This window comes from Festucalex cinctus, chromosome 18 (genome assembly GCF_051991245.1).
Source record: "Festucalex cinctus isolate MCC-2025b chromosome 18, RoL_Fcin_1.0, whole genome shotgun sequence".
Lineage (NCBI taxonomy): Eukaryota > Metazoa > Chordata > Actinopteri > Syngnathiformes > Syngnathidae > Festucalex > Festucalex cinctus.
In genome coordinates this window covers 687,681-712,343 of record NC_135428.1, presented here as the reverse complement: position 1 = coordinate 712,343, position 24,663 = coordinate 687,681, and the positions used below count along the sequence as shown (strand labels likewise).

Here is a 24,663-nt window from a genome sequence, read left to right as displayed (position 1 = left end):
CCAGGCCTCGGCCGCCTTCTAAATCACAAATCAAATTTTCACATCCTGCAGTTCAAAGCCCAACTTGAAATTCATTTCAATCAGAAAGTGGCAAACTCGTTTTCAGAGCAAATCCTTAAAATGGGTCATCAGAAATAAAAATACATTATATCATAATAAAATGAACTCATCTCATAATTAATCATAATAATAATAATAATAAATATATAAAAGTAAAATAATAAAAGAAATAAATGTCAATAAATAATAATAAAAATAAATACATGATAATACAAATAAAAAAAACAAAAAAATAATTCATATAACATAAATTAATAATATAATATAGATACATAATATAATATATAAATATAACATATAAAAATATATAAAAATATAAATAAAATAATAATAATAAATAAAAATAAATTATATAATAATAAAAAAAACTAAGCTCTTTGACACTTTTTTTTTTTTTTTTTTTTACGCTGTCCACCCAATTTGTTTGCAAGGGAAACAAATTTTCCTGGGGCAATTATGTTCCAGACTCATAAAACACGTATATTTTTCAACATTTTACAGAAGCATGTGAAACAATTTTATTTTATTTTTTTTCAGGCAAGTTGTGGCCCCCAAAAAGGGCACTTAATACTAAGCAGCGATTTCAAGATGGCCACGATTAGAATTGTAATCAGTAACTGTGAAAATGAAAAGCTGGTATAAAGGTTGCATATCAGTCTTACTGATTGGCTCAACGACGTAATTACCACCTCACCTCCACTCATTTTTTTTTTTATAGACCTTTAATTAAGAAAGTGCGTTTACGATCTCGTCTTCTTTACAATGTGATGACATCCATTTACAAGAGCGATTTAAATTCAAATAATAATCTCAGTTCTAATTGACACTGTCCAGAGGAATCGCATCAACGGGCTGTTTAATATTGTTTATTAATGACGGTTTTAGTCGAGTCTAGTTTTAGTCTGGTGAAAAATGTGTTGACAAAATTCTTTTTGTTTGGTTTTTGTTGACGAAATGAACACTACAAGACCGTATAAAATCGTTGAAATCAAATAGATTTTAGGCCATGTAAAATCGATTCTGAATTGTACTAAATGAGAATCGTGATTCTTATGAGAATTGATTTTTGTCTTTTTTCTTTTTTTTTTGCACACCCCTAATTTGTAGTCATTTCACTCTCATTTGCAAACCGCGCGGTGCATTCCATTGGTACGGTTGCGATAATGAAGTCAAACTATAAGAAAACAACCGACTGGCGTTGGAAAAAAAAAAAAGCGAAGAATAAGAAAAGGGATTTCTTTCTTTCTTTCTTTCTTTCTTTCCATGTCTGGTTTGCATTCAGGACGCGCGAGCCGGCGGGTGCGTCCCGAAGGTGAGCAAGCATGCAATGCGCTCTCCACGTGCCCTTGAGCAAAACGGCAGCCGATAATTACGCCGATGAAGCGGCCCGCTTGACGCCGCGGTGCACGAGTCAAGACGTCCTCCCCGAGGTGAGCGGAGGACTCCAAACAAGGAGCGAGCGCTTGCAATTCATTTCCTGGATAAATGACGGGATAACGATCCTTGGAGACGATTCGCCTCCCTCGAGAATTCCAATGAAAAATAGATAAAAAGCCACGTGACACTTTTGCTCATGTCGGGCTGCATTTTCGAATCGGCGTCCCCGAGCTGGAGATGAAACTCGTACGTCAGCGTACGTTTTTTTTATAAAGTTTGCGGATGTGCACGTGCAAATTGAATTGGATGAAGAATTCCATCTGGGAGCGAGCAGACGATTCCTGCGGCTTTGATAGCTTTGATAGGAATCGTCGCGCACAAAAAGACGCGTTTGTTGCGAGCCCCAACAGCCGTCACTTCAAAGCAAACGGAAAAGAATAGATCCGGATTTTTTGGAGCTCAAGTTTTGAGAATGTCCTTGGAAGTGATGTCCTTTGTCACGGCATCACGTCAAACTTTTTTCAAGATGCTGTGTGTGAAGAAAAATCCATTTGGCAATAATATCTCGATATTACAGCGTGCAATTCTTATATCGATTCAATATGCGGCCAAATCGATATACATCAATTTTTGATGGAAATGTTCAACAAAAAGTTACCAGTACTTACCGGTACTTTATGTATTTATATTATTTTTATTTTTATTATTTTAGTATAATATTATGATGTATTATTTTTCCAATTAGAATTTTTATTGATTATTTATTGAAATATATTTATTTTATCATCTTATTTTTCTGTATTAATTATTTATATTATTGTTATTATTTTATGATTATTTTTATCGTAGATGATTGATGATTTATGACCTGGCGGTATGGTCATATGGTGAGTTCGTCACCGTTACGGTGAGCCTTATATGGCGTATGGTGAGGTCGCCACAGGTTCCCACCGCGAATGACAAACAGGCAAGCGAGTGAAAATGTTGCAATGACACGATGCTAAACGCTGGTTGCCCATTTTGTCCTCAATGAAAAAACAAAAGAAAAGAAAGGCAAAATGTCCCGGCAGCGAGGTGAGAACGAACGCTCGCTCGTCCGTTCATTGTCGGTGTTTAATGGAGCCGACGGTGGAGCTCAGTCAGGTGGAGGCGATTGTCCACTTTATGGGCCGTGCGCCGCCGATGCATCGAGCCGCCGCATCATCCTCGCTCGCTCTTTGCTGAGCTCGCATTTCCAGCAGATAGTTTGCCGCTCGCGAGGAGAACAAAAAAAAAAACAACTTTCTATTTAACAGGCAAATGAACAGTCAAGGTCGGTGACGTTTTGGGGACGCAAGAAAAATCGGCCTCCACTTCAAGATGCTGACGAAACAACTTTGACGCGTCGTTAATCGGTGTGAGATTTCATCGTCAAAGCAACCGACAATCAGCATGCTTTAAAGTGTGAACCCTAACTTAAGACTTTGTTGAATATTTCCGGCAAAAATTGATGTTTAAATATCAATTCAGCCACCGATTGAATCAATACAAAAATTGTGTGCTATTGCGATATATTGTCAAATCGATTTTTCCACCCCTAATAAAACAACGGCTTTGTTTAAACTATTTATATGTGACCCTAATACGTCGTTGTAGAATTATGATTCTTATGACAATCGTAATATTTATCTTATGGATGTTTGACAGAGCGGCGCTGCAGCCGAGACGATTTTCACTCAGCAAACGTGTCAACGGCGTAAAGTAACAAAAAGTCGTTGTTCGCAGCCGGTCGTCAGGAAAGCAAAAGAACAAAAATACAAAAGACGGAACATTGAAAGCAAATAATAAGAGAGGGCAGCCGCTCTTGCCGCAGGAGGGAAAAAAAAAAAGGCAAATGGTTGTGTGGACGGAAATAGACGGAGAATTTCCTGCAGCGCTCGGAAATTTCAACGTCCATTCCAGAAAGGGAGACAAAAGAAAGGAAAGCGGAAGAGTTCATACCAGAGCACCAAGCTGAAGGCCAAATGACGAGCGGCAGGATAGAAAGCAAAAAAAAACAAAAGTAGCCGTCGGCCACCTTCATATGCAAAAGTTTTGACTCATCGCACGGAAATTTCCAGGAAAAACAAACGTCAAACCATGAAATGAAACAATTGACTATGTAACGATCATTTTCATGCAGCAAAATCAACACACGTGCACGCAGACTAACTAGCGACAGAATGTCATATGCATCATGCAAGATTTCAACAGGAAATGACTCGATTTCAACAGGAAGTCACCTGGAAGTGGCCTAAAATCAACAGGAAGTGACCTGTTTCAACAGGAAGTGACCCAGAACTGACCTGATTTCAACAGGAAGTGACCCGGAAGTGGCTTAAAATCAACAGGAAGTGAACAGACTTCAACAGGAAGTGACCCAAAACTGACCTGATTTCAACAGAAAGAGCCCTGGTTTCAACAGGAAGTGACTTGATTTCAACAGGAAGTGACATGAAAGTGGCCTAAAATCAACAGGAAGTGACCTGTTTCAACAGGAAGTGACCCAGAAATGACATGATTTCAACAGGAAGTGACCTGGAAGTGGCTTAAAATCAACAGGAAGTGACTTGATTTCAACAGGAAGTGACCTTTCACCAGGAAGTGACCTGATTTCAACAAGAAGTGACCATGAAGTGGCCTAAAATCAACAGGAAGTGACCAATAACTGACCTGATTTCAACAGGAAGCACCCTGATTTCAACCGGAAGTGACCTTATTTCAACAGGAAGTGACCCGGAAGTGGCCTAAGATCAACAGGAAGTGACCTGTTTCAACAGGAAGTGACCCAGAACTGACCTGATTTCAACAGGAAGTGACCCGGAAGTGGCTTAAAATCAACAGGAAGTGAACAGATTTCAACAGGAAGTGACCCAGAACTGACCTGATTTCAACAGAAAGAGCCCTGGTTTCAACAGGAAGTGACTTGATTTCAACAGGAAGTGACATGAAAGTGGCCTAAAATCAACAGGAAGTGACCTGTTTCAACAGGAAGTGACCCAGAAATGACATGATTTCAACAGGAAGTGACCTGGAAGTGGCTTAAAATCAACAGGAAGTGACTTGATTTCAACAGGAAGTGACCTTTCACCAGGAAGTGACCTGATTTCAACAAGAAGTGACCATGAAGTGGCCTAAAATCAACAGGAAGTGACCAATAACTGACCTGATTTCAACAGGAAGCACCCTGATTTCAACCGGAAGTGACCTTATTTCAACAGGAAGTGACCCGGAAGTGGCCTAAGATCAACAGGAAGTGACCTGTTTCAACAGGAAGTGACCCAGAAATGACATGATTTCAACAGGAAGTGACCTGGAAGTGGCTTAAAATCAAGAGGAAGTGACTTGATTTCAACAGGAAGTGACCCAGAAGTGACCTTTCAACAGGAAGTGACCTGATTTCAACAAGAAGTGACCATGAAGTGGCCTAAAATCACAGGAAGTGACCAATAACTGACCTGATTTCAGCAGGAAGTGACCTTATTTCAACAGGAAGTGACCCAGAAGTGGCCTAAAATCAACAGGAAGTGACCTGTTTTCAACAGGAAGAGCCCTGGTTTTAACAAGAAGTGACTTGATTTCAATAGGATTTGGCAAACTGTTCAGCACATGCGGCTTTCAACTTCAGAAGAATCAACAGTCATATCCAAAATTTCCGCGAAAATGTTTCTAGTTGGCTTTAGTATTTAAGTCATTTTGATTATTTACTTTTGCAATGTTACACCAAAAAAATGTTGTCACAGTTTATAAAATGAAATAACTGACTATTTAATTGACTGACATTTTGCATGGAGCAACAAAAAAATCAACACACACACACACACACACACACGCGCGCGCGCGGAGACTAGCGAGAGAATGTTGGCACTGTTGAGACGGTGATAATGTGTTTTGGATAACAACCTACGAGTGGGAGTTTTGGGGTTTTTTTCACACCAAAATGTTATTTCTTTCTTTGCTTTTGCACGTCTCACCTTCCTGTTCCATATTTGCTTGTGCCAGAGTCTTTTATGTTTTTTTTTTCTTTTCTTGAAGAACGGAGGTGTTCTTCTCAACAGATCGCCGGTTTGCAAACGTCTCGTTTGGCAGAGCTGCTGTCGGACTAAGATGCTTGCTGATTTACGACCACTTGACCATCAGTTGTAAATCACTCGCGTCTCCGTGCACGTCAAGTGGAAGACGTCAGAAACTTTCACGCCTCCTTCAAATGCTCTCATGGGTGCAAAAAAAAAAAAATTGTCAGTCACATAGTCAATTCTTTCATTTTATACACTGTGACACCATTTTTTTGCGTAACATTGTAATGTTACACAAAGTCAATAAATAATGTTAACAATGTTAACAAGTCAATAAATAATATAAATATTAATTCCCAATGAAATCAATACTAATATTCCAAAAAAAAACAAAAAAAACGTATAAATACGTCTTTGGGGCACATAAAACATTTTAAAAAACGTATTTATACGTTTTTGGGAGTGAATGTGTTCAAGTGAATTTCTGAAAGCATTTTGATAAGTGTCCTATAAAGGACGTCCATGATGAAAACATTCAAAGCAAGCCATTGCTGTCAGTCATAATAATAATAATCATAATCATAATGATAATAAAGAAGCCGTTCTATATTTCCACGAGCCATCAAGATGACTGTTTGCAGCCATTTCCTTTGGAGATAATTTCCCCTGGAGTTAATTTCCTGTGGAGTGGCCACATTAGTGCCCCTCGGTTTGTTCAGGGACATTTCAAGACTGGCAAATGAAAACGTCGCCCGCCGATACACTCGTGCAAATCGACGCGCGGCCCATATGCTGCGCTTCAAGCTGCTCGCGTGAGGGACAATGCGGGATTTCCCGCCGGAGTCGTTTGAGACGTGATGCGACCTTACGTTCAACTCGCAGTGCTAATGGACTGAAGACTGACCAGATGTTTTCATCAGGCAAAATTCTGGAAAAGTTTGGAGGCACAAAAAAAAAAAGAAAAAAAAAAGACACCCGCGGGACGGGATTGTTTACTGTAACTTGCTACTTAGCAAACGATCTTGCTGGTTATGTTGTTGAGCGAATCGCATGTTTTCTTCCGACGTCTCATTTGCGTGTCTTGAATGCCGCAACGGCCCCACGAGAGCGTTTTGAGCCGAGCCGCCGTGACATCCTCAAAACAAATAAAAACTGTTACAAAATTCCCCGGACCATAACATGCTGATGATATATCATAAAAGCATTTGTTCAATTGTCGTACAGAAATTCTGAACGACCCTCGAAGGACCACTGACAGAAAAAGTGTGTTCGAATGTACTCGTAAAAACAAGTTTTGACATCATTTTTAAATGTGAAAGACATCACATTGGATGAGGAAAGAAATCGAAAGCCAAATCGATTATTAAACATACGTTTTTGACAGAAAAATATTCAACAAAACGTCTTAGGGTTCGAAAGTATGGAAGAATGTTATATTAATGGAGCGTTAAGCCTTAATATTTGATTTCAATGCTGTTCAAACATGAAACATGACAACCTGTTTGTTCAATACAGTTAAAAAAATGAAGTTTCAGATAAATAAACAATATATTTTCATACAAACCTTACAGTGTACGTGTACAAATTTACTGATTAGTGTTTTCTAAATCTGAGTAAAAAACAATCGATTTGGAAATTTGTGTCGGGATTAATCGGTGTTGAATCGAATCGTGACCTATGACTCGTGATACGAATTGAATCATCATATATATATGTATATATATATATATATTAGGGGTGTTAAAAAAAAAATCGATTCGGCGATATATCGCGATACTACATCGCGCGATTCTCGAATCGATTCAATAAGGGCAGAATCGATTTTTTTTTTTTTTTTTAATTTATTTATTTATTTATTTATTTATTTTTTAGGATTCACACCTTGAGCATGGAAGAATGTGATATGAACGGAACATTAAGCCTTAATATTTTATTTTAATGCTGTTCAAACATGAAACAGATTACAACCTCTATAAGACTGAAATTTCAGATAAATAAATAATACATTTTCATATCAATCTTACACTCTACAAGCTTACTGATTAGTATTTTCTAAATTTGAATGAAAAAAAATTGCAACAATCGACTTATAAATTCGTATCGGGATTAATCGAATCGAATCGTGACCTGTGAATCGTGATACGAATCGAATCGTCAGGTACTAGGCAATTCACACCCCTAATATATATATATATATATATATATATATATATATATATAACTAAACTAAAACTGAGCCTTTATTAAGTAACTAAAAGTCATGAAAACTAACCGAACCACCCTGAGAATGAATTAAAACTAACTCCATTTCATAAACAAAACTCCAAACGGAATGAAAACTAAGTGAAATGGGAAAATTAATAATAACCGTGCTGGTAAGAGCCTCACTTTGGGGAAAGGCGGCGACCACCTCAGAAAGAATCGACAGTTGCCAGTCAAAAGATGAGGAGAAAAAGGGGATGGATGGATGGATGGATGGATGGACGGATGGACGGATGGCAGATGGACGGATGGCGGGCGGGCGGGCTCAGGAGCACGAGCGAGTCACCCGGGCTCAATGGGAAACTTGTTGTTGACTCTGGCCGTCTCCCCTTTTGCAGTTCTCTGCGGCTTTCCGTAACGTATCCTCTGAGATTACACTCGCGAGCGCCACTAAGCTTCCAGGCGAGAAGGTCAAGAGCAGCCGACACCAAAACAATCTTCTCTCCTTGGCACCTACTTGGCCTCGAAGCATTTTTTTGGGTTTCGACATACTCGAACATTCCAACCCTGGACGATTATCATTTGCAACATTTGCAAGAGCTTCTTCTGTTATCAGAACACGGGTGACAGTTTGGATCACATTCAGATGTTGTACGCATAACCATGCGGATAATTTGACATTGCGACATGAGCCAAAAATGTTATCATTTCCCTCATACGGTAGATGTGCTCTCATTCATCAGACATTTTTTAGTTCACCTTCTAAAATGAATGCAACTTGACTGCTGAACAAATCTTATGGTACAGTTACAGTATACGGGTGGGAACCGCACGATACGATACGATACGTGATAGGATACGATATGCGATACGATATGTGATATGATACGATACGATATGTGATACAAGGCTCATGATAACCATGATCTCACAAAATGACGATACAGTGATTATCGATATATTGCTCAGGTCAAAAATCCACGCTAATCTACCATAAAACTACTCAAGACATAAACTGATGAGTTTTCAATGAGAATTTTTTTTTTTGTGTACACAATATTCAAACTGGTGTCTTCTTCACAGTGAGTACTTTAGTGTATTTTCTTTAAACAAATACAAATGTCTTCCTAACAGAGACCACTTTCTGTCAACAAATTTGCGTCTTTCTTACACAATTTAACCTCGAGCTATCGCACGATACGATATTCGATAAAAGGCCAACGATAACGGTTATCTCACAATATGACGATACGGCAATTATCCATATATAGCTCGGGTAATAAATCCACCATAATCTACGATAAAACTCATCATAAAATATTATTATTATTAATAATAATAATGTAAATAAATATCAATAAATAGATAATAAAGAATGAATAAATAATACGAATTAAAAAAATAAAATAATAATTCATAATATTAAAAATAAAATACAATATAAATACATAATACAATATATAACTATATATAATATGTATAAATAAAATAATAATAATAATAAAAACTAAGCTTATTGTCTTCTTCACGTCCATTTACCTGCTACTCTTATGAGGCACTCCCCCTAGTGGCCCGCCAAGTCATTGCTCAATAAGTCATGAACAATGGAGCCATTATAGTGGCCTAACCCCCGAAACACACGAGACGCATCATGTTGCATTGTATTTCTAATTGAATCGTATAAATCTTCGGGTTGTGCTGCTGCATAAGATCCATTTTCAACCCCCCAACAAAGGTTAGCGAATATCGTCGCTTGCCCTATAAAGCATCACAGTGTTATGCTGCTAATGGTTCCGCAGCAGTAAAACTTCCATTCATGACTCAAAGTAGTCGCAGGGCTGTGAGGAGAATTGCTTGCTCTTGCAGCAGCAGCAGAACCCGCCGCCGCCGCCGCCGCCGCGGTAGCATTAGCGGGAAGAGCGATGTAGCGCCGCTCTGCCCGGTAGCCTGAATAATGCAGCGTCGTTCAACTCCCCCCCGCCGAGCGGAGGCCAAGGTAGCAGCTGTACCGTTGGAGACTCCTCAGAGCTGTCACGGCCTGTCTGCTCCTCGGCTAATCACTTGCTACACGCCTGCGGCGCGGGACCGCCGCCGCTAATGTCGTCAGCCGCTCGGGCCCAAGGGGAGACATCGCAACGATCCGCAGTTAAGTCGCTTTAACAAGACGGAAAAAAAAAAAAAAGGATTTCCGTCATCAACCAACGGGTGAAGTGAACCGTTCATTTTGTTGTCGGGATCCGCTGGGTGGAACCTGGCAGGTGAACTCGACCGTCAGCCGGGATGATAAATGATAAGTCGGAGCGGCCCGTTGACGAATACGCCCTCGAGAGGGGATGAGCGCCATTTTCAACAGTCGCACGCATCGTGAGAGCGGAAGCGGATAATAATGGAGGTCCCCGAATAAAACTTGGAAGGTATAAAACGAGGAATGACCAAGTGAGTCCAAAACGCATTTCCTGCATGACGTTTCCTTCAACTTGACATTCCTGGAAACAATGGAAGGTGTCGCCCAACGCACAATTTGTCTGTAGCTTTTGCGCACCATCTCGTCCTTTCTCGACAGATTCAAGCAATCCAAGAGTAATATTAATGTAATATTAATGTAATATTAATGTATGTCAAGCACCGTGAAACTGTGTCGTACAAGAGTTCCAAAACCCATAAAAAGAAAATCCTTCATGCATTGCCAAAAGATCAACTCACTTGGCGTCCAATCAGATTGCTCCGATGCCCTGTGGGGCTTATTTGAAAACGCCACCTGCAGATTGCCCGATTGATACGATACGATACGATACGATACACTGCAATGTGAACTACCATCAAAATCCTCGATTGCTCTTTTGCTTTCTTCGACATTTGAATTCATGATTTAACAAAACCTACTCAGTCATCGTCTACTCGAAGATTGAAGGTTTCCACGTTTTTATTGTCCCAGTAAAATGGCTGTAATCGATTCTATTGACCGTTGAGCAGGCGCGCCATTTCTCACACAAGGATTCTTCTGGCCCTTTTTTTTTTTTTTTAAAGATTTGTATTCCTATTATGTGTTCAAGTTGCAATATTTGAGCTGAAAAAATGTTGAGCATGAGGGAGATTGTTTCAAGTTATGAGGCGAGAAGTCAATGAATCGTGTCTTACTCGATGGCGATCGTGCGGCGCTACGGCGCCAAATAGTGTTCATTTGATCCGTTTTGGTCCAGTTTCGATCACGCTTGTTAGTTTTTAGCATCGTCAACCTCATCCCGTTTTTATTTAGTTCATTTTTAGTCAACGATAAATCTAGCATTTTCGTCCAAGAAAACATCATTTTATTCATCTAGTTTTAGCCAACAAAAACTGTCAACGTTTTAGTCGGGACAATCATTTTACCACTGTAGATTTTTTGTCAGCATATAATGTTGAAAATTTTGGCTCTAAAAGTATTCCACATCAAATTTTCTCTCATCTGTTTGATGACAACCAACTTGACACACAATTCTAGTATATCAACAAGTGGCTACTGTGCTATCCATGCTATGAGCTAGTAAGCTAGCCAGCATTAGTTAGCGGCCGGATTAGCATTAATGTTGCATTATAACTATAATTTACTTTTTTTATTAATTTTTAAACCGTTCACCGTGAATCCACCTCCTGTGTGTGTTGATGAAATGATTTTTGTTTAGTTTCCGTCGAGGAAATGAACCCTCGCGCCAAAGCCGCGATCTGATTGACGCTCGTCCATTCCCATCGCGCCATTCGGGAGCCGATTGCTCGACAAACCAGCCGAAATGCGACTGATGTCGAAAATGAAGGCGAGCGCAGATGAATGAAGACGTTACAAGCGCGCGGGCAAAAAACATGAATATGAAGCAGGCGGCTTGCAAAAGAAAGCAGCCAAGCGTCGAAAAGCTCGTTCGCTCGCTCGCTCGCTCGCTCGCGCTGCATACTGAGATGCGGCTCGGCGTTTCCCAACGTACGGCTGACACAAACTGGACCAAAAAAAGAGCACAGCGCGTTATGGGAAGGTTCGAGGGCAACTCAGAGGGGTTGAAGTCATTCACAAAATATTTGGGATTGAAATCATTGAACAAGAATGCTTTGTTATTGTGATGGTTCGTGGATTGTTCCATAGCTTGACGCATTGCATTGAAGTGGTTGGGGGTGCGCCTGCAAAAGCGACACGCATTCCATCTTTTTTTTTTGCACAAACGTGCGATTCGTGTCATTTGCGCTTGCGGATGCAGAGACCACACTCGGCCGTTATTTATACAATGAAAAACTCTCAAATGTCATGAATTGATGGGGTTTAACCGTCTCAAAATAATGACCAGCATGAAATTTTACCAGTTAATATACAAATTAAATTACAATAAATAAATAAATAAGGAAAGTGAGTATAAATTAAGAGGAAGAGATATTTTTTTTTCAAAAACAAAATATACAACAAAACAAATCAGGGACAGAAAATATAAGTTTGACTTCTTTCTGTCCCTTTTCATTTCTATTTTTTTTTTTCAGGAATGAAATAAAAATGTGAATGAATGAATGAAATTGAATCATAAAATATCCCTTCTAAGCGTGTTTGTGTGTCTGCTCGTACCCGTTTTACTTGCCAGACATCAAAATAATGTCTTGCCTTTTTGATCTGCAAAATGTTGAATATGAAAGAGGAGCAGCACTTCATTACGTTTGCTAAAAGTAGCAGAGACATTCGCCCCCCCCCCCTTCGCCGCTTCGCCGCGCCATCCGAAATGACTTTCCGAGCGAGGACGGAATAAGAATTGCAAATTTGCATGGCTGCCGCACAAAAGTGTTTTGACTAACATGGCGCTGTTGTCAGATTTTTGTTGCTAACTAGTCAACATCACTGATCAATGACTCGTTGACTGGCCGCCATTTTGACTGAAGCAACCCCCCCCCCCCCCGTTCGCTTCCGACTGTTTTTACTGAATTTGGACTGATTTTGCAAGGCCCATCACATGGCTCAGTTTGCTGACCAAACCCAGAAAACAGGTGAGCCGTGATTGGTCGTTAGCGCAGGTGAGGTGATGTCATCATCAGTCGACAGCAAGTCGAAAAGAAAAATAGTTTTTTAAAGGTATTAATTGTACATGAAAAATAATTGATCGGACCAATTGATCGGTTCACCCCTAATTTTTTTGTTAGGTCCTTATTATATGACACAAAATGTCTCCACTGTTATGGCTAACAGGAAAGTAGTAATATATAGTTTATATATGTATATTGGTTGTTATAGTTTGTAGTATCGTCATTTTAAGACATTTCAAGTCAAAATAGTGAGAGTTTAATCGACACTAATATGACAACAGTTTGGAATGTCTTTTGTTTAATACTTACTAAAAACGTCAAAAAAAGCATGCTACCAATTTAGGGCATTGATCCCCGGATCCATAAATCCCCTTCAGTGACTCATTGCTCAGAACTTGGCGACACATGCGTCACCCTCCTCCCGACGTATTATTCATGATAGTCGGCACTATAGCGCATCATAAATGATGACTCGGGGGAGGGTTAGTGGAAGCGGATGATTGTGTCGCGCCGTTAAGTCTTACGGGCCGGTTAAGGTTGCGGCGCTCTCGTCACGCTCACTTGTCTTAGTCCTCTGCCAAAAAGTGGACGGACGCCAACCGACGAGCCGGAGCCAGGACGAGTTGCGAGAAAGCCAAAAAAGAAGCCAACCGAACACATTCCGTGAATGCAATGAGTCGACTGTGTCAAAGACTTTCTTCTTTTTCGTTGCCCTTCAATCCGTCCAAACCCCCCCAAAAAACGCTGAATTTGTTCCAGGTCGAGCTGAAGACATTCAGAACCGTCCAACACGAATTTAGCAAACAGAATATGTGGAACCACAGGACCAAAGTGAGGAACAATATCGGATCACATTTTTCTTGACTCGTTTTGTTTTATGCAGAATCCCATCCTGTCCAAAAGGATCAAATTTGTGTTAAGATATACAGAACCGGGTCCAACAAAGACCATGATTGAAGCAGGCCCAATACAAAGGACCAAATTGTGATTAGGAACCAAGTTTTACCCATAAACCTTTCCAAAAATATTGGATTTGGGTCCAAAGCCAAAAGTGAAAGCGCTTGTATCGTACAGAACCAAATCCATTCAAAGGAACCAGTTCGATCAGTGGTCCTCTGGGACCGGTATCCAGCCTGTTCTCCATGTCTCTCACGGCCAACACGGGTGATTCCTATCATCGGCGAATCTGTGTTGGCTGTGGGAAACGGGCTGGATAGCGCTCGGTCCCCGAGGACCACTGAGTTCGAGCATAAAAGCAGGATGATACAGAACCAGGTCCAACCTAATGGCCCAAAACTGTAATCCAGAATCAGGTCATGTTTATCAGAACCAAAGTCTTGCAACATGGAACCAGGTTTAATCCAAAGGCGACCGTCATTAGACCAAAGAAATGATGGACCGGACTTGGGTTGACCAGTTCCAACCCCAGATGAGCACTGCAGAACCGGGTCCGACCCAACGGGACGAAAGCGTGTCTAAGAAAGAAGCAAGAACCCTGATGGTTGACTTACGGTAGAAGACGTACTCCGTGTAGCTGGACCAGAACTTGTCGTCGGCGAACGAGGCGGCGACGGACGAGTTGCAGGCCACCATGTGGAAGCCGCACTCGGACAGCATGTCGAAGGCCCTCTCCAGGTGGCGGAACTTGAGATAGAACCGCGACGTGTAGCGGTCCGGGGTCCGGTTGGGGTCGCGGCTCTCGTTCAGCGTCTCGCCGAACACCTCCTTGGCCAGGGCCACCCGGCCGCAGATGAGGATGCGGGGCACCCGGCGGAAGTGCGCCTCGCGGTCGCCTTCGCGGGCCACAGCCGCCGCCGCCGCCGCACACGAGCCCCGGTAGCCCACCGTGACGAAGCCGCACTTCCGGTCCGCGGGCACGAGCGACGGCGGCGGGCAAGAGCGGAGCGAGCCGTCCTCGTGGTCGCTGTGGACCGACGAGTCGTCCGGGCTCGGCTTGCCGCTCGCCTCCTCGGCCGCCGGCGGGCTCAGCAGCTTCACCAGGTCGGGCAGCTGGAAGTACTCGGCCTCCTTCCGGAGGCGGCCTCTCTCCGGGAAGTGGTCCGGCAGCACCACCTGCTTGTCCCGCAGGTAGTCGAGCACGTAGCGGAAGAGGAAGCCGTCGCGGTCGATGAAGTAGCGACCCTTGGGGTCCCGGGCCAGGTCGTTGGAGGCGAGGACGACGGAGGCGTCCTTCTTGGAGAACAACTTGGCCAGGAGGGAGCTCGGGCTGCTCACCAGCGTGCAGTAGCGCGTGTAGTACACTTGGCCGCCCACGTTGAGCTCCAGCACGTCGGGGACGGGCAGGCTGTTGTGTTGCGCCGACGACGCCGACGCCGACGACGCCGACGACGACGCCGGCTCTTTTTTGGGCTGAGTAGTCCTGCAGTTGCCGCTCAGCGCCATCACTCGCTTTACGGACGACAAGATTGGGATGGAAACGACACCGACGGGTGGCCGAACTTCCATGAAAATCCTCACATCATAAATCCGGAGTTGCATTGAAAGCCAAAACTCTGACACGGACGGAATTCGGTGCTTCTCTGGGCGCCATCCCGAACAGAACAAAAAAAAAAAAAAGGGGCAATCCAGTGGATTAAAAACAAAAAAAAAACGGTATTTCAAACTTATGGTCCAAACGGTTGTGCTCACTCGATGGAGACGAGGTCAAACTCATCAATCTGTCGCCTCCTTGAAGAAAAAAAATATTTTGTATGCACCAAAAATCCTCACCTCAGTTCCGTTTTTGGAGGAGCGCAAGCCGGCGTGCTTCTGCCAGGGAGCTGTCCGCGGTTCTGACCCAGCCTTCCCTTCTCACCGTCCCACCTCCAAGTACGTCCCTCCCACCGACCCGCTTTTGCACACAGCAGCTTGCTGTCTTCTTTCGCTCCCTTCTCGCTTCTCCCACTGTAGGAAAAAAGGGAGAAAAAAAAATCCTTTTTCTTTTTCTTTTTCTTTTTTTATACTATTATCCCCATAATAGCCAAATAATGCTTCTAAAATGGCTCCAGAAAATGTCATCGCTGCATTTCCTGCGTTTGTAAAGTGAGCAGCAGCGCCCCCTTGTGTGCGCCAATGGAACAATCAATTGCTTGTGTGGCGCTCAATGCTGTTAAGATGCATTCAAGTTGATTTTTTTTTATTGCAGCTGTTTGTCAGTACACGCAATGAAACGATCGTTGAAGTTAATTGCGGCAGGTCAAAAATAGCACAATGGATCTCAAGAAATGACAAATTATTGTGGATTTTTTATCAGATTGTTTAATACCAATTCTTGAAAGACTAATACACTCAACTCTTGAGTGTCCACTCATACCAACACTACTCTTATTTTATTACATTAAAAAAAATCTTGTAAATTATTAAAAGCACTTCTGACTGTTGATTAATTGTGGAATTGTGAATTACTGTTTTTTTAATTATGAATTGGTACTCACATAAATGCAAATATTTTGAATTATGTCTCATAACTAAAATAAAGTTAACCCTGTTTTTATAGCAATAGAACACAATATTGTGTGGGCCTTGCAAAAAATCCGTCCAAATCCAGTAAAACAGCCAACGGGATTGCTTCTGTCAAAATGGCTGCCAGTCAATGAGTTAATGCAAAATCAAAATGAATCCGATTAGTCGATTAATCGGTTGAATAATCGATAGATTCATTGGTTTTATAAAATATTCACTAATGCATTTAATGTAACGTCTCTTTTTTTTTTTTTTTTTAAATCACCATTCAACATAATATTAAGGTTGCGCAAGATTCGTTTATGCAATCAGTCAAGTTGGACTTTTCTCGAAAGAGACTTAAAAAAAAATAAAAAAATGGAGCACAAGTGAAGAATAGAGGATGAGGATGTGCTTTTGTTGTACCCGGGACCTGAGCAGTCACCCACAAGTAGGCCACGTCAGGAGCGTGATCAGAAATACACGCCGAGCCTCGGCGCTGCACTTTGCTGCTATTTCAAGAGCGCCACTTGAACCTGTTCGGGTCCACGCCGGCGCTGACAACTCGGCTCAATTCGACAGCGTCCGCTTTAGCGGAAGACACTGCCATTAGTCAACAATCAATGCGCATGTGGCGAAATGAGATCGCCACATCCAGTTGAGGATGCTGGCCTGCAGGTCCAATTCACGCTTGGCACCATTTCAAAAGCGTTTTCTGGGAGAAAGTCAAACTGACATTTCCAATAATAAAAAAAGGAGAAAAAAAACACACAGGACAATAAAGTTTAAAAAAAAAAAAAATTCCCCATAGGACAATAAAGTTAAAAAAAAAAAATATTTCCACACAGGACAATAAAGTTTAAAAAAATAATAATAATTCCCCATAGGACAATAAAGTTTAAAAAAATATATATTTCCACACAGGACAATAAAGTTAAAAAAAATAAAATAAAAATTCCCCATAGGACAATAAAGTTAAAAAATAATAATATTTCCACACAGGACAATAAAGTTTAAAAAAACAAAACAAAAAACAAAAAACTATTTCCACATTGGACAATAAAGTAAAAAAATTAAATAACTATTTCCAGTCCGACGTAATATGCATTTCACCACTAGAGTGTGCTAAAAGTCCAGATAAATCACTGGAAATAAAAACACTGTAACGTTCCATCGGACAATGACTCCTGCTTGAGCTTGTTTTCCTGTCCCTGTGACTGCTTGGGACAACAGTAACAACAAAGAAGATCTGGCAGAGGTTCCAACGTTCCAATAACAGAGAGAAGCTCAATCCAATTCGAATCCGAGTCCAAAGGGAATCGCTTGCTGCTCAGCGTGCATTTCGATGGGAGTTGTGATGATGACAGGAAGTCAAAGGACGCGTGAGGTGAAATTGATGAAGTTGAACCTCTGGCCCGCCCGCATCTTCCGTTTGGCAGAGTATAAGTGTGAGAAGCCTCAGGGGACGTTGACCCTGCTGGTTTGGCAAAGCCAGCAGATGGGACGCGTTGCTAAGCAGCCATTGCACCGCTGCGGGGGGGGAAAGCAAAAGGCCACATGGGAACTCACATGTGGAAAACAGAACACAACTCCTCCTGTGTTGCATTGGACATGTGCTTCTTTAACTCCCGTATATAGCAGCAGAAAAAAAAAACATTCTGTACTGTATACTGCCAACTGTCATGTGCTGAAGGTTGGATCCCAAAGTATTTATTCACATCGAGAGGCGTAGAACAAACTTGACTAGACGAGAAACAAAGAGAGTTGCACAGAGGGACAGAAAGCAATAATCCGGCCAACGCACGCAATTCTCAGACTGCGACGACAGACAGTGAATCGATCTGATTGGTTGTTGATTGACATCACAAAGCTCATGACATCACATAGCATAAACCCAGTTGAAACCAGATGATGGTTACATGGGTTCAAAACAGACACTTGACCTCACGCTCACGAACCCAAACTTCACCCTGGCGTGACGGTCCTGGCGTGACCCCTCCGACATGACCACCAACAAGTCAGGCAGAATGAAGCGGAATGGCAAAGAGCAGATACTCAAGCAAACGTTCTTTTCAGTCGTTGAAGCGCCGCTGAATCAATATCAATATTGAAAACGGATGCCATCGAATACATGACTTCAAGAATCTGGCATGGAATGTGAAAGCACATGCAGTACGAGGGTCGTTCAAAAAGTTCGACGCCTCACCCAGAAAAAGGAACCAAACGTGGATATAGTGGAAACACACTGACACTTGAAATTATGAAATTTGAAAAGCTAATACAGAGTTGTGTCTTAATTTTTCTGCCGGTGACGAACAGGCAAAGGTGACAAATCTAAAGATGGATCCAAACGAGGTTAAGGAGCAACTCGACACTCCAGACTTGACTGCATTTGACTTCTATCTGGTTCCTAAACTCTTTTGAATTAATAAAAAGTCATTTGACGTTCTTTGGTCAGTTTTAATTTTGCTGTTTTTGCTGATGTTTTTGATTTTTGTCGAGGTCCCGTTTCAGTCCCGGTATCGAGGTATTTTATTAATTTATGCAGGTACATATCGAAGTCAAAATTTTGGTATTGTTATTTTTATTTCCATTTATATTTATTTTTTTTTATATAATTTTTGAATTATATTTTTTTGTATCCGTTTTTATTTTCACTTTTAGTCATTTATTTATTTAGTCATTTATTAGTTTTGAATTTTGGCAGTTTTGGTCCTGCATAGTGGAACACTTTATGCACAAACTGCTACCAAAACAAAACAAACTTGCACAAGACACATGTAAGAATTGTTCCCCACTTGATTCAGGGTAGGCGGAGGGAGAAATGTTAATTGAGGATCGGTAGAGAAACGAGGGCGAGCCGCAATCAAAAAGAAATTCAATATTGAAATCCGTTCATGCAAGTCAGTCGGCGTCGGCGGCGCCACAAAAGAAGGCAATTATGAGCGCGTGCGCCGCCCTCAATTCAATTACCCTCTGCAGCGCTTTTCAATTTTGTTTTCATGAAGTGTATTAAGAAGATGTGAGACGCGCTCCTCAAGTGCATGGAGAGATGATTAAAAAGCGAGAGGGAAAAAAAATGATGGAGAGCGCACGATTCTGCGGATCTTGTCCTACTTTTTGTCCAAGAAAAAAAAAAAAAAAGTTCATTTTGAGCTGAAGTTGGTAAAATACGAATCAATCATCAGCCTACTCATTTTTCAATCACTCCAATATTTGTGTTTAGTTTGATACATGATTATTACAGTTGAAAAATAAATAGATAAAAAATAAATAAATAAAATAAAATAAAATAAACCATTCAACCACAGAAATTAATTGTCAAAAAAAGAAGTCGCCACTAGGAGTCACAAGTGGTTTTTCTACTGCTGTCCAGTCACGTGACTTTTGCCCCAAATTTCTCGCCACAGTCGGGGCTTTATTTTATTTTTTTTAGGTGTATTTTGCTCTTCATCTGCTTATTTTTGCAACAAAAAAAAAAAGAAAAAAAAAGAAGAAAAAAAAGGTCTGAAACGTTTGTACATTTAGGGAAGGTCAAGTTGTGAAGTTATGCACTGTTAAGATTACCGTGCATTTTAGGTTTAATAAATGTTTATTTATTTATTTATTTATTTGTTTATTTACATTCTCTTGAAAATCATCCATTTTCGATTCGTTATTGCAGTTCTGATTGGAACGTGTAATACCAAATGTTGCCTGTGCGCGTCGCTACAGTTTTGTGCAAAAGACGAGGCTGTTTCCGGCCTGTGACGTCACGTTGCATCCCGGAAGATGATGTCCCTTCCCTCTTCTTGACACGTAGCAGCGCAGTCCCGCTCCCGAATTGGCGTTTGGTCGCTCACCGAGCGGATTGTCCATTCATCCAGCCATCCATCTCCGAGGGTAGGCATTCATTCGTGGACTCTCCGATGAACAAGAACAACGTTGGCACCAATTACTTCGACTGGAATGTAAAGTGGCCGCCGTTGCGTAGCGCCGAAAAAAAAAAAAAAAAGTCTGCTCGTCCGACAAACAATTGTTTGCTAGCTAAGTTAACGATGTGAACGCATTTCCAACATAAACATGTCAATTTGGTTATAACGGGTAATAATTGAGGGGCGGTGACTGTTGCGTTGTACAATATACATATCATCATACGATAAATTATGAATTAGGCTGTGAGGAGAAAAATGGTAGCCTTACAGTTAGCCTCGGTGGCTAACAGCTGGCTGCAAGTTTACAGTCAATAACGGAACTTTATTTCTCCAGCACTTAAAAAACAAAACAACCATGGCTGCTTACAAAGTGTTGTTCATAAAATAAAAACAGTAATGTTTATGTAAATACAGCTGTTGTATGGAACTATCAGTACTTGAACAAAAACGAGATGAAAATGATGATTTTTGTCAAATCTTGTCTGTGCTAATCTGTCACTGTTTTCAAAAAAAAAGATGGGAGAAATTTGATGTGAAATAGTTTTAGATCTCAAATGTTCAACATACAGTAATCTGCTGACCAAAAACAAAAAAACGATTAAATGATTGTCCTGACTAAAAGCTAGACTTAAAAAGTTGACAGTTTTTGTTGAGTAAAACTAGACAAATAAAATGTTTTTTTTTCTTGGACTAAAATACAGCCTAAAATGCTCGATTTCTAGTCGACTAAATAAAAAGGGGATGAGCCTGACTAACTATGGTAAAAACTAACAAGCATGATTGAACCTGGACTAAAACTGAGACTAAATTTCAAAATGGCGGATCAAATGAACACTACTGGATAGGATGAATCATATTTGCTTGGAAACTTGGCGGGGGTAAATACACACTCATCCTTCAAAATCGATGCCGCTTATTTTCTTGCGATACAGAAAATGTTATTTGTTGTGATGTGATGACAGAACAAAACGACAACTTCCTACCTGTATTGAAAATGTTTTTTTTGTTTGTTTGTTTGTTCTGGCAGTGAGCGATGTCTGGCTTTGACAACTTCAACACGGACTTCTACCAGTCGAGCTACAGCGTCGATGACCAGAACCAGGCCGCCTATGGCTACAACAATGACAATCGGTATAACAATAACATTGATTTGTGAGAAAACAAAAACTAAAAAAAGAAATGACGATATAGATCGCAATTTGAATCTTTTGTTGTTGTTTGTTTGTTGTCGTTTGTTCCGCAGGCAATACGGTCAATATGAGTACTCCCAGCAAATGGGTTACCCCGCCCCCGGCATGATGCAACCCCAGCAGCCGTACACGGGACAAATCTTCCAGCCGGCGCAGACCTACACGCCGTCCTCGTCGCAGTCCATGTACAGCAGCACTTTTGACGACGAGCCGCCGCTCCTGGAAGGTAGAGCGACACGCCCGGGGAGAGCCGTCACCGTCATTCTCTGATGATTGATTGAGTTCTATTGATTGATTGTAGAATTAGGCATCAACTTTGACCACATCTGGCAGAAGACTCTGACAGTCCTGCATCCTCTGAAGGCGGCCGACGGCAGTATTATGAACGAGACGGACCTGGCCGGCCCCATGGTCTTCTGCTTGGCGTTCGGCGCGACGCTCCTCCTGGTACGTTTCACGACGTCGTCAGCTATCCACATTTTTGCTTCCAAAAGTCTATGTTGCTTGATGCACTTTTACACTTTGGTTGTTGGCAATGTTATTAAAAATAGCTTGGCCAAAATTTCATTTGAACATTTTAGTTGCAACTGTCAATTTCGTCGACTAAAATTGGATTGAAATACGTTCAGATGATGAAATTATGAATAAAAGTTTCATGAATTTTTGTCAAAAGACTTAAACTAAATTAAAATTAACACTGCAGTGAATAAGTTAAAGGGAGACTTACTTATTTAGCCCATTATAGCAATAAAAAGTTCATCATATTTTGTCTATAATTAATTACATACTTTCATTATTTTTCACGTACAATTGGTACCTTTAAAACCACATTTTGGAACTTCCTGTCGACTGAACATGACATCACAAGGGCTCAGGTAACTAGGGGTGTTAAAAAAAATCGATTCGGCGATATATCGCGATACTACATCGCGCGATTCTCGAATCGATTCAATAATCGGCAGAATCATTTTTATTTTTATTTTTATTTTTATTTTTTTATTTTTTTTTTTTAAGGATTCACACCTTGAGCATGGAAGAATGTTATATGAACGGCACATTAAGCCTTAATATTTTTATTTTAATGCTGTTCAAATGTGAAACAGATTGCAAACTGTTTGTGTACAGTGGCTCACGGTTATAAGCCTCAAGTTTTAGATAAATATATTCATACAAATCTTACAGTGTACATGTACAAATTTACTGATAGTATTTTCTAAATTTGAATGGAAAAAAATCGCAACAATCGACTTATAAATTCGTATCGGGATTAATCGGTATCGAATCGTGACCATTCGTATCGGGATTAATCGGTATCGAATCGAATCGTGACCTGTGAATCGTGATACGAATCGAATCGTCAGGTACTAGGCAATTCACACCCCTACAGGTAACCAATCACAGCTCACCTGTTTTCTCGGTTTGGTCACGTGGCATTCACAAGCTGAGCTGTGATTGGTTACCTGAGCCTTGTGATGTCATTTTCAGTCCACAGAAAGTTGCAAAATGTGTTTTTAAAGGCACTAAGTGTACATGAAAAATAATGCAAATATCAAGTTTATTATAGGCAAAATATTCATGTTTGACTGCCAAAAATGGCTAAATAAGTCAAGTATCGCTTGAAAAGAATAGTAATGTTTGATTGTTTAGATTCTTTTCTTCCGATGGAAACAATTCATTGCAAGTAACCAAACTTTTTTTTTTGTTTGTCCGCGCTTAGGCGGGCAAGATCCAGTTTGGCTACGTGTACGGCATCAGCGCCACGGGCTGCCTGGCCATGTACTGCCTGCTCAACCTGATGAGCATGACGGGCGTGTCCTTCGGCTGCGTGGCCAGCGTCCTGGGATACTGCCTCCTTCCCATGATCGTCCTCTCCAGCTTCGGAGTCCTCTTCTCCTTACAGTGAGTTCCGTCCGTCCGCCCGCCCGTCCGCTCGCGTTCCAATAAAACGTCTCCTTTGATTGAGCTCCCGTCTCGCTTGCTCTCGTCGCAGGGGCCTGATGGGCGTCGTCCTGACGACGGGCGTCATCGGCTGGTGCAGCCTGTCGGCGTCCAAGATCTTCATCTCGGCGCTGGCCATGGACGGCCAGCAGCTGCTGGTGGCCTACCCGTGCGCGCTCCTCTATGGCGTCTTTGCGCTCATCTCCGTCTTCTAGCCAAGCGCCGTTTCGTCCAGGTTTGAAACGTCGTCTCTCCGATTAAGTGTCGTCATTGCCTGATTTGCACCGGTTACGCTCGCGGGAGAGAATTTCTTTTCTCTTTTTTTCATTCCAACGGGACCATCTGCAGGATGGAATCTAGTTTTTTTTTTTTTTTTTTTCGTCTAATTTCTTCTCCCTACTCATGAGAACACACAACAAAACGGTGAGAATCCGTTTGGGACACCCCGCCTGTATTGAAACAGGACTGATATCAGCAGATTGGAGCCAGCAGGGGGCGCCAGTGTTGTCCTCGTCATGCGCGTTCACGGACGCTTTGACTTCCACGCGGGGACGTCAACCATCTTCCTCGGCTTCAAAGAGGTGCTCTTGAGATTCTTTTCGGTCGGGATGCTTTTGACAAAAAAAAATTTGAAGAGGCGAAAATAAAATGACATGCGCCATTGCATCGTTCAGTTCCTCCATGTTAATTTTCGGTTGCACGGTTTTTGTATGCTCGTTCATGTCAAAGCGTGCTCTCGAAAAGGTGTACGTTCATGCACAAGTGGTGCAAAAAAGTGTCAATAAACAAAAGACTGATTTAAAAAAAAAAAAAAAAAAAGTGATGTAGCCGCTTTGGTTTGTTTGCTAGCAGAGAAGATGTCGGTTGAGTACTTGTGGGACATTGATACAACTTGTTTCATGCTCGTGTTCACAAAAAAATTGACATAAGTTGACATGGTCCCCCACGTGAGGTTTTGAGAGTAAAAATGCAAACAATTGGTGGCACAAAATTGCACACTTATTCTTTTTTTTTATTGGTTTATATTTAGTGTTGGGCAGGTTACTCAAGATCAGACGTATATTACTTATTACTCGTTGCTTGTTTGAAAAAACAATTTCTTTTCTTAGCCAAAGTAACTGTTTACTTAATACTTTAAGAACACATTTTTCCACTTGCTGTTGACTGAAGACGACATCACCTGTGTTGAGGAAGTAGATAACAGCCAATCATGGTTCACCTGTTTTCTGGGTTTGCTCAGTAAACTGAGCCATGATTGGTTGTTAGCACAGGTGACGTCGTCATCAGTCCACAGCAAGTAGAAAAATGACTTTTTTTTTTTTTTTTTAAGTTAATTTTACATGAAAAATAATGTAGTTAACACATTAATTATAAGACAGAATATTCACTTTTTACTGCTGAAAATGTCTCAATGAGTCAAGTATCTCTTTCAAAAGTACTTTTTCTACATGCTGTCAGCTGATGATGACATCATCACCT

The 24,663-nt window shown here is 41.2% G+C and overlaps 2 protein-coding genes across 3 annotated transcripts in view; one reads left to right on the top strand and one right to left on the bottom strand.

Annotated features, from left to right (window-relative positions):
* kctd16b (potassium channel tetramerization domain containing 16b) overlaps positions 1 to 15,510 on the bottom strand; it is a 53,154-nt gene extending 37,644 nt beyond the window's left edge. Inside the window, exon 1 of the mRNA XM_077505433.1 lies at positions 14,213 to 15,510. Coding sequence (XP_077361559.1) covers positions 14,213 to 15,200 — 988 coding nt within the window. The 5' untranslated portion in view covers positions 15,201 to 15,510. The remainder of the gene's footprint in view (positions 1 to 14,212) is intronic.
* A 4,363-nt stretch (positions 15,511 to 19,873) lies between these two features.
* Positions 19,874 to 23,848, top strand: yipf5 (Yip1 domain family, member 5). Of its 2 annotated transcripts, none has more exons than XM_077505662.1 (6): positions 19,874 to 20,024; positions 21,084 to 21,187; positions 21,300 to 21,472; positions 21,548 to 21,693; positions 22,964 to 23,145; positions 23,237 to 23,848. In XM_077505662.1, exons 2-6 carry the CDS (start codon positions 21,090 to 21,092, stop codon positions 23,397 to 23,399), a joined length of 762 nt encoding a protein of 253 aa, XP_077361788.1. In that variant the 5' UTR covers positions 19,874 to 20,024; positions 21,084 to 21,089; the 3' UTR covers positions 23,400 to 23,848. The 2 variants fall into 2 exon arrangements, with proteins under 2 accessions (XP_077361788.1, XP_077361789.1); XM_077505663.1 differs by having other exon boundaries at positions 19,925 to 20,092.
* The last annotated feature ends 815 nt before the right edge of the window (positions 23,849 to 24,663 follow it).